Source organism: Cryptomeria japonica, chromosome 4, assembly GCF_030272615.1.
Source record: "Cryptomeria japonica chromosome 4, Sugi_1.0, whole genome shotgun sequence".
In the NCBI taxonomy this organism is placed as follows: domain Eukaryota; kingdom Viridiplantae; phylum Streptophyta; class Pinopsida; order Cupressales; family Cupressaceae; genus Cryptomeria; species Cryptomeria japonica.
Window position 1 is genome coordinate 362,208,821 of NC_081408.1, and position 10,326 is coordinate 362,219,146.

Consider the following 10,326-nt stretch of genomic DNA (forward strand, 5'->3'; position numbering starts at 1 on the left):
TGGGATGAAGTCAAAGTCTGCAAACACTTATCTTTTCAGCAATCTGAAGCAACCTCCAATAGTCCAAGCTGATGAGCAAATTGTTGTACATTTGTTCTTATCTCCTTGGTGTCAGGATTGTAGTGGTTTATGCACTCAAGGATAAGGTCCATGCGTTGCACAACCATAGGGAAGTGGCAAGTTCAAGTAGGCCACTTTCTACTAACCTTTGGGTTATTGGTGTTTTGTTTTGTCTATTTACTTTTTCCTAGAATTCACCTAAATTTAGATGCTCTAATCTTGTCTCGTCAATTTTAGGCAACATATTGGTTAAACGAGACAGGTGCTCATATACAAGATATTTACTCTTCATCCTAACTGAATTCTAGCTCAAATTTATGTTCTTGGATTCTAGGAAAATTTTGGTAGAGTAATGGCTAGGGTACACGACTTTTGATCTAGAAATGGTAAAATGTGCAGATGAGCGAACAATGTGACTACTGGAGTGCTAGGACTACAAACTTACCAGTATATAGCTTCTGAGAAGATCTTTGGTTTGAATTCTGCCTCCGCTGTTGTTAATATTTAGGTCCCAATTTTGTTTTTGCAATGTTGCATGCTCCAAAACCCTTGATTCCTTGCGAATGATTTAATTTGATCACTTTTCCCTTATTATACCATGGCACTAATTCATCTACTTGGCTTTGACAACATTCAATGTTGGGTAGGTGGCTTCGATTGGTGCCAACTTTTCAAAATTGCCTTTTTTGGAATGAAGAGGTGAAGTTTTGCTAGGTTCTCGAAACCTTGTTGGAGTTCGACAGAGGTTTCAAAACCTCATTTGGTCTTCGCTTTGTTCTCCTTTGTTCACTTCTTTTTCTTTGTTTGTTTCTTTCTCTTTACCTTTGAGGGCCTTTGAAAAGTTTGAAATTGTAGGAAGTTGTGAGTTGTGTGTCAGCTACTGGCAAGGTTATGAAAACCTTGTCGGCTTCCAAAAGAGTTGTCAAAACTGAAAACTCACAAACAATTCTCCAAAGCTTTGATAACTTTCTTCTCTTTTGATCACCAAAACTTTTGAGGTTTTAGTTTGGTGTCAAAGCCCGAAAAGGTTGTGGAAACCTTGTTGTCTCTCGACTATGTTCTCAGAACCATTGAAGATGCTGCCAAGTGAAGAAACTTAGAACTTTGAGCCTTTGAAAGTCAACCTTTCGGAGAGTCACAAGATTCCGAGAACTTTGATGGCTTACAAAAAGGTTTTAAGAACCGAGTCCAATACTGATTGTGCCAAAAGACTTTATCGAGTATCTGATGACTTGTGAGAACCTTGGAGGAGCTTGACGATGGTTTCAAAACCAAATTAAAAGGTCGAAATTAGGCAAAGAGATTAAGTGTTTTAAGATTTAAAGGGACTTTAGTGTAATTATAGAAACATGAGAAGACTCAAAAAGCACTGCTTAACGGAGCATTCCACAATGGGATTGTTTTTTCCTTTTACCTAGGAGCTTGACGATGGTTTCAAAACCAAATCAAAAGGCCGAAATTAGGCAAAGAGACTTAACTGTTTTAAGATTTAAAGGGACTTTAGTGTAATTATAGAAACATGGGAAGACTCAAAAGGCACTGCTTAATGGAGCATTCCACAATGGGATTGTTTTTTCCTTGTACCTTGTTCACATTTGAACATGTGATCACCAATATAAAGTAGACATATTATACCATCAACATGTGATTATGATTTTTAGTCAGGGACTTAAGTTCTCGAAACCTTTCAAACACTTCATCCTTATACTATAAAGATGCCCAAATTCTTCTAGTTCAATCATAAATAAGGGTCAGAACATGTCATGCCCTGTCCTAAACCCTAGTCGCAGCATTCAAAAACCCTAGTCGCTACTTTGTATAATCAAATATAGGTGAATAAATAAGTGCAAGGCCGACCCAACTAAAGGAAAGAATGGTGGGCATAATTAATTTGGGGGTGCCAACCTGTTTGAGGTTAAATAAATTAAAAATCAGAAATAACATATCTTTGGTGGCCGACCTCATGAAGTTTGGCACCTATTTTTGGAGGCATGTTTCAATTTAAATAAAATTATTTTTCCTCCTTGGCGGACCTATTTGAGGAGATGCAACTGTTGGTGGAAGGGTGTAATAATTGGTATAAAGAAGAGGTCATTTAGGAGATCGTTGAGGCAAGCAATCAATTGAATATCTTTCCTAATTCAAGGCAGAATTAAGCAGACCTTGGAGCAGATCTAAGGAACCCATGTGAGCAAAATTTTTGAAGATTTATTCCAAACATTATGAGCAGTCTTGTTTCGGATTCAAAAGCAGACTCGCTTTGAGACTTATGAGCAGACTTGTTTCAGCTGTATGAGCAGACTTGTTTCAGACTTATGAGTAGATTGTTGTAGACTTAAAGGGCTATGGGGATTGAGAATTGAATAAGCATATCAGCAATTTGGATCATATATAAGGATCTATTGAGGGAGAGAAAGATGAGTCAACATTAAGGAATTATTATGAAATCAGTAATGACATAGCAGAAAATCAAGATACGTTCTCTTTTTAGAATTATTCATAGAATTATTAAGTTGAATGTTATAATAATATTTCATCATTTTAGATAAATTTATATTTGTGATTTAATGTAGTTATCACTGTAATTTGGAAATTACTGTTTTAGGGCAAAAATTGGAAATGTTCCAAAATGGGCACATTACAAATGGTATCAGAGCACTGTGCCTGCCAGCCCCAGGGACAGAGCATAGTTGATGCAAACTAGCCAAAGGGCAACAGAAAGGAATCAAGCAAAAAAGATCGAACTAGATTAGAAAGACAGCTAGAAGGAAGATTTTAAAAAGTAGAGCAGGCCTATTACAACAGACATAAATGTCCTATTACAGCAGACTTATAAATTTATTATTACAGTAGACATATAAAGATATTATTACAGCAGATATATAAAGACATTTTTACAGTAGGCATATGAAAATATATATATTATTGAGCAGATTTGGAAGGGGAGAATATGCATATCAGGAAGTTCTGATCTGGAATCAGACATGGAGCCAAATAAGAACAGATTCAGCTATAAGCAGTTTCAGAACTAATACAAATAGTCAGCAGACTTATATATCTCCAAGTATTTGGTTTTAAATCAAGACTCAAAATTGACCTTATGAGCATAAATTATCATGGAAAGGAGATCAATCAGCATCAGCACTCACAAGAGCAGATTGACTCCTAATATATATAAGCAATCAAGGAAGATTGAAGCATCTGCAGCGATCATTACAAAAATGCCAATACAGATCGAAGGAAAGATCATTGTGAGCAGCAAAGGCGAACTGGGATCAGACCTGTAACACATCAGATCTAGATTCACTATATCAAATAGATAATAGCTTTAATAATTAATATTGTGGGGAGGGAAGGAGGTGTAAGGGGAGCAATTATAAAATTGCCATCTAGGTACACCACCCTGAATGGATGTCCAATGTGCCTGCCACTGGGGCCAAGAGGGTGATTATCCGGTCTTGAACTTAGGTAGATTATGGGAGCCACCTATTATGATCTCCTCTCCCATCTCTACGAGGATTGACTATAGACTTAAAGGGATGGAGCATGAATAGGGAAAACAGATACAAGCACCCCACTAAGTAGACCACTTCGAGCAGATGTCTGATGTGCCTACCATTGGGGCCAAGAGGGTGAATGTCTGCTCTTGGGCTTAGTTGAGGGATGGCTTGGGGCGGACCTACTTCCTCCTCCAAACCCTATTGTGATTGAATACTAGGGAAAATTTTGGGGTAAATTAGAATGAGCAAACAAATGTTAACAAATTGAGGAGCTTCATGGGAGTAGAAAAGTGGGGTTAGGCCCTCTTCTTGGCTCTAAATGGCTTATAAGCGGCAAGGTGGGGATAGGCTTCCTTCCTGGCCCATGGGAGCAAAAGGGTGTGGTTAGGCCCTCCTTGTGGCTCTAAGAGGCTCATGAGCGGCAAGGTGGGAATGGGCTCCTTCCCGGCTCATAGGAGCAGAAGGGTGGTGTTAGGCCCTCTTTCTGGCTCTAAGTGGCTTATGAGCGGTAAGGTGGGGATAGGCTCCCTTCCCGGCTCATGGGAGCAGATGGGAGCAGAAAGGGGGGGTTAGGCCCTCTTTTTGGCTCTAAGTGGATTATAATTGGCAAGGTGGGGTTAGGCCCCCTTCCCGGCTCACGTTCCTAGTTCCTAACAAACCCTTCAATACACTGGCCTTTTGCAGATCCAAACACTTCTTTCTTTCTTACTTAATCCAGCTAGCTTGCAGGGTATAAATAAATCAATGGATGCATTCTAGTCAATGAGAAGGGATCTAACAATAAGTGTATTTGCGTGTATTCTCTGTGTCTGCATATATTCATTTGTATGCTCAGTGTCTGCATATATTCATGTGTATGCTCCTTGTCTGCATATAAACCTAGGGGTAAGTTTTTTTGCAGCAATTTTCCTGATTTTTCCCTTAGCCTGACTCTACCCTACCCCAATATTTTCCCAATTTTCTTGCAATAAATTTAAAATATCTTTATCTTTTAGTTTGCCAAGAAATTGATGAGAAAGATATTTGCTCTCATCTAGCATTAAATATTAATCTGATTTTTACAGCTTTAAGCTGGGGAAGAGATTCTATTTGTGAATATTTTATGGTATTCTTTGCAGTATATGATGTAAGTTTTAATATCTTTGCAAATAACTGGGATTCTGTTTTATTCTTTGTCACATTTTTAGACTTTGACGCTTCAAGGCTCTGTGCATGATGGGTGACCCAAATATTCCTGTTTTCTATGCATTGGATTTATGAGGTGTTATTTTTTATGGTGACTCGTGTTCTTTTCATTTAAAATTGTGATGATTACAGGAAAAAGTAATTTCTGCGTTGGATGCAGTTGGAGTGTTCACAATTGGTGGCTTGAATAGAAACAAGGTATTGTAATTTTCTTGCACCTTTTATGAGGGACGCGCTTATGTAAAAGGTTGGTTTATTTCTGTGGTTACTGTTATAACATTGGATCTCTGTCATTTGTTTGCATCATCTCAGATGTCTGTCCTTTGTCTGCTTCTATGTTCAATTTGTAGTTTGGAATCTGGATTATAGTATCATTCCATGTACTTGGAATTGATCCGGTGTGGCCAAAAGTGTAAACGGAAGTCAATTACTAAAGTTTAAAATGGAGAAAACTTAGTGAGAACTCGGGAAACTATAAAATGGATATTAGATTCATAAAAAAAGTTTTGTTATTTCATGTCAAATACAGTGTGCAAAGATTAGAAATAAACATAATTTGTTAAAAAATCCAGTTTTTAAAAGAAAGTATGATATTAAATAAACTACTTTACTTTTGGTCTTTTGTGGTTACCTAAGAGGGTTTGTGCAAAATATAAAGGGCTGGTCCTAAAAAAAAGTAGAACTTACGGTCATGGAGTGCAACTACTATTTCAGGTTGACCCAATGTTTTTAAATATTTTACCTAAACCTTGATCAAATTATAAATTTGAAGAAAAACAATTATTAGTGTTTATAATTTTAACTCAAAAATCACTTAAAAAGAAAAATTTAGAATATCCAAGCCTTAGCCCTAAACTGAAAATTTCCAATCTTGTGCTTTTATTTAACGGCCCCTAAAAAATATAAAAATGAGCAAAAAAGAGTACTTGTCGATTAAAATAACTTCAGAACCTTTTTTTCAGAAAACTCTGGAAATAGAATGGCAAATGTGGCTAGTTTTACTTGGGACTTATCATGAGCTTTTGGTGTGTAATGCTACCATGGTTTGGATTCATGGATGCTTTACAGTTTTGTCTACGATGCATTTAGAAGTTCTATTTTGTGTCTTTTTGACCTAAAAAAATCTGTGAATCAGTATTATCATTGTAAGCATTAAGGCCCTTCTTATGTGTATTATTGAATCCTTTTAATATACATATACACATATATACATACATACATACATACATACATATACATGTATGTGTATACATATACATACATATATATACATATGTATATGCATATAAATACATATATGTATGTATATATATATACACACGTATATATGTATGTGTATATGTGCACTATATACGTATACATATACATATACATATCATTAAACTGTAAGAGGACTCAACAAAATGCAGAATGAAATGTTGTTCATTACTACGTATGTAAAGTATGCACATGTTCTCCAGGTGTGATCTGACAATAGACACACAATGAAGGTTAAAAAGAACTCAATACACCTAGTACTCATGAGGAAGAATGGGGTAGCTGTGACGGTTAACCCAAATGATCAAGGTGTTGACTTCTCTTTTAATTCAAAATCTAATTAAGTCATATTAAGGTACATCATCTAATTGAGAAAATTATGACATGCTTTGACTAACTCATTTTTATTCTTAGGATATATTAAATGGTGACCAAAATGATGCTGTACATTTGTTCTTCCTCTTTGATCAGTGGAAGTCTAGGGTACCGATGGTGGAGCTGAGTCAAGTGGCTTAGCAGATGCAGAGGTTTAGGAACTGAGGCAGATGTTGATGGCAATACAGGAAGCTGAATTAAGGCTGAAGTAGAAGGCAATCTTCTGCTAAAAGGATTCCATTCAGTTGATCATAATAAGCCCTTACTTTGTGTCAAGTTGCTTTCAATTACAAGAATGTCTGCACCCCCTCTCACCTTTTGTCACATCCTTGTCAAACTATAGGAATGAACTGAGGCAGATGTTGACAGCAATACAAGAAGCTGAATGAAGGCTGAAGTAGAGGATGTTTTCTTCTGGTTGGGCATACCAAGCCCTTGATTTTTGTCATTTTCAATCACAAGAATATCTGCACTGCCACTTGCCTTTTGTTATATCTTTGTCAAAATATATTTCCAGCTTCCTACACTTTTATTCTTTGATCTAGGTGCTTGCATTTTGAATGACTTGGCTGTGGACTTCAAGTTGTGCAAGGAGGTGTTGGACTATTTCAAAGAAAATGTGGAATCATTAGTTTTCATCTTCTCTTATGATTTTTCATTGTTTTCAACGAGTTTGCATGCTTTTAATTGACCTTTTGATGTAATAAATGTTTTGCCTCGTGATTTTAATTTCTTATTTAACTTCTCCATTATAAGAATACCAATCTGTCTCTTTTTCTAGTGATGTAATCTAATCAAGAAGCTTTTGAATCAAATCATCTTGTATACATTCATTTATAATGTTATTTCGTTAGAATTTCTTTGCCATAGTCCGAGGCCAATGCTGCTTTTTAAAAATTATTCTTGGCCAAAGTCGTCTTCCTTCTTTTTTCATTCAAATATATGACTCTGTTAACATTGAAATTTGTCATGGCATAAGCATGGAATCATTCTTGTATCATGTCAAGTTTAGCCATCAGTACCAACTCCAATACACTTTATTCTGAGGACAGAGCAATGCCTAGGGTCAGGGTAGAAATTAAGGAAGTCCCTTCAAATGCCAAACTCATGTAAATACTCGATCATTGCAAAGTGTACATGCCTTATTTGCAATGACAATATAACTTTTGAACTAAATCTCACTTAAGTTTTATGCAGAGATGGAATCTGTTAAATTTTAATAAGGAATTGATCCATGCACATTGAGATAATGTGCAACGGGAAAGTAAACAAGGATAGTAAGTCAGTCCGCACTGTGTATGCCACAATAGTAAGGCAGAATATCACCTCCATGTCATTGAAATGTAATTCATGCGGTCATGGCCCTTTGTCTCTCAATACATACTTTGTTGGTTATTCTTAGGGACTCATTGATGAACATCGGATTAGGGCTAGTAAAAAAGTGCAAGAAAAAAGTTAATGAACAATTAGATATAAGGTATGATTACAAGGCTGCTTGGTAAGCATATAGATTGCCCTACTCTTTAAGTGTCCCTTTATTGATCGATGTCAAAATAATCTCATAAAGCTGAAAATTGTTTGGTAGTTGGCAAGACGAATGAACCTAAGTGTGACTTAAATATGACATGATGAATGCATTATGGTTTTAAAGCAACATTTACATGACATAAAATAATGGGCATAGCTACAAATTACAATAATTTCACATTCGTTGGATGCACCAATTGTAATATCACCAACGTGGACATTAAAGCACCAACGGTGACACCCAAAAGAAAAATGTTTAGCTTCCTGTGTGTGAGCTTATCTTGTGTGCATCCTATGCCATGGTAGTTTGCTGCACATTAGCTTAGGCTGGGGTCCCATGGGAGGGGCTTAGGCTCTATTTTTAAGGAAGAAATGGTCCCATGAGCAAATTTTTTTCCTCTACAGGACTATTTGGAATCTTTTCCTAAAAAAAAGGAGCCCCTACTTTTTAGGAAGCAGGTAAAAAGGGTGGGGCTAGAAATTGCCCCACCGGCTTAGGAACTTGGTTTGCCACTTGTCAATAATCTGCACATTCCATTTCCCACCAAAATCAAATAAAGAGGGAAAATGACATTTATTTAATTAATTTTATCTTTTTTGTGCTCAAACTTCCTTAAATTTAGTAGTTCAAATTTTAAGCTGGTTTGCACAACAAAATTCATGGGACCGCCATGTTTAAATTTTTTCTAAAAATTCTCAGCAGCCCTAGCTCTATTTTTAAGGAAGCCCCCCTCCCCTTCATGGGACCCCAGCCTTAAACATGTATGCTGTTTTGTGTTGGGTGGCTTTTGGTGTCCCACTTATTTTGTTGTCCATTGGTACATCCCTACCTACCTCTATCAAGTGCAAGATCTTTTCTGGCAAAGACCCACTGTCAATCCTTCACCTATCTTGTTTCTTATATGTGTATTTTGCAGTGATTAGTTGATGTCATATGTCACGGAGGTAGTCAATACATCAGAACACTTCTGATAGACAGTGGTTTCATTTGGTTTCCATTGTTGTTCCATTGTTTCTTCCTTATTTTGCTTCTGTTTGTGTTTTCTGTACACCTGTTCAATGGTTGTTCAGTTGATCCACAAACCAATGTTGAACCACTGGCATATAAAAATAATACTTTTTTCTTGCTGTCCTTGTATGAAACTCATCTAACTCGATACATACAGTCTTCAAATCACTTTGTATATATATTTCTCTATGAAAAGAATCATTTTAATGGGGCTCACAAAAGGCACTTCGAATGGGTATCGTGCCATTGATCTTTATAATCTTCTTTTTGGTTTAGCAAATCAGAGCCACCTTGATTATGTTTGATGTAAATATTTTATGTGACAGCAGGAATGCAAAACTCACTTTTATTATAGCATATTGTATATTTCTTATTTATACATCTTACAATCCAATTTGTGAATTTGGTACAGGTTCTTTTTTGCAGCACAGAGGCAGGGAGATCATCCTTTGTACGGCAGCTGGAACCAGACTGGCATATTGACACTAATTCTGAGATAATATCTCAATTAGCTGTATGTTTTAATGTTATCTCTTTCTATCTGTTTGAAACTTAAGATCTTTGACTATGTGGTATGCACCTCTTATGTCTGCTTTTGTTTGTTTACTTGTTCCAGAGATTTATCCGCTACCAACTTCATATTTCAACTTTTGGTGTGGGATACATTGCATCTAATGTGTTTGGATCTGATAGCTTGGAGCACTACTTTGGTTGCCTTGAAAAAAACTGAGGCATTTCTATGTAAACACATTGTAAATTGAAAACAGTCCGTTTGAGTATGATAACAGGCTTCATATAGTGGTTTATATATTAGTGCATTTGTATTCTATGGAGTGTTCGAATTACACCACAAATTCATTATTCCATTCATGTTGTCTTTGACTGAGGGTTTAAAAATTGACAGCTTTGTTACCTATTAATATCTCAATTTTTAAGCGATGCATAAATTTCAGTGTACTTGAATCTAAAACTATTGTTCTACCTGGGTTATTATGTTAAAAATAAAGTGTTGATTTCATTGTACTTGCATCTATGACAATTGTTCTACCTGGATGATTAGCTTAACAATAAAGTGTTGATCATGCTTCAGTTTTCACCAGTCTTGTAATCCAGAAACAAAAACGTTCTGATGTGTTTGTTTCCTTTTCCGAGCAGAATGTAGCCTGCATTTTCTTCTTTCTATTATTCAGTATTTCTTAATTTCACTTCAAATCTTGGCAGCCAAAATTGATTCCATTATTTTCCCTTGCTCTTATTGTCACTTATAGTAATCTATTATAATCAATTCTACCAACATTCCAGGACTTAATAAAACAGTTTATCTCTTGCTAAGTTTTAAATTTATGTTTCTGAATTGAAGCCCATTCCTTAAAGCACGAAAGTAGGGTATAGTCGAGGATAAAAATAATAGTT

General features: G+C 36.1%; 1 protein-coding gene across 1 annotated transcript in view; it reads left to right on the top strand.

Moving 5' to 3' along the window:
• Window positions 1-9,936, top strand: part of LOC131040968 (peroxisome biogenesis protein 22) — a 62,513-nt gene extending 52,577 nt beyond the window's left edge. Inside the window, exons 6-8 of the mRNA XM_057973937.2 lie at window positions 4,878-4,943; window positions 9,326-9,427; window positions 9,530-9,936. Of these exons, the coding sequence (XP_057829920.1) occupies window positions 4,878-4,943; window positions 9,326-9,427; window positions 9,530-9,643 (282 nt within the window). The 3' untranslated portion in view covers window positions 9,644-9,936. The remainder of the gene's footprint in view (window positions 1-4,877; window positions 4,944-9,325; window positions 9,428-9,529) is intronic.
• Window positions 9,937-10,326: the final 390 nt, after the last annotated feature.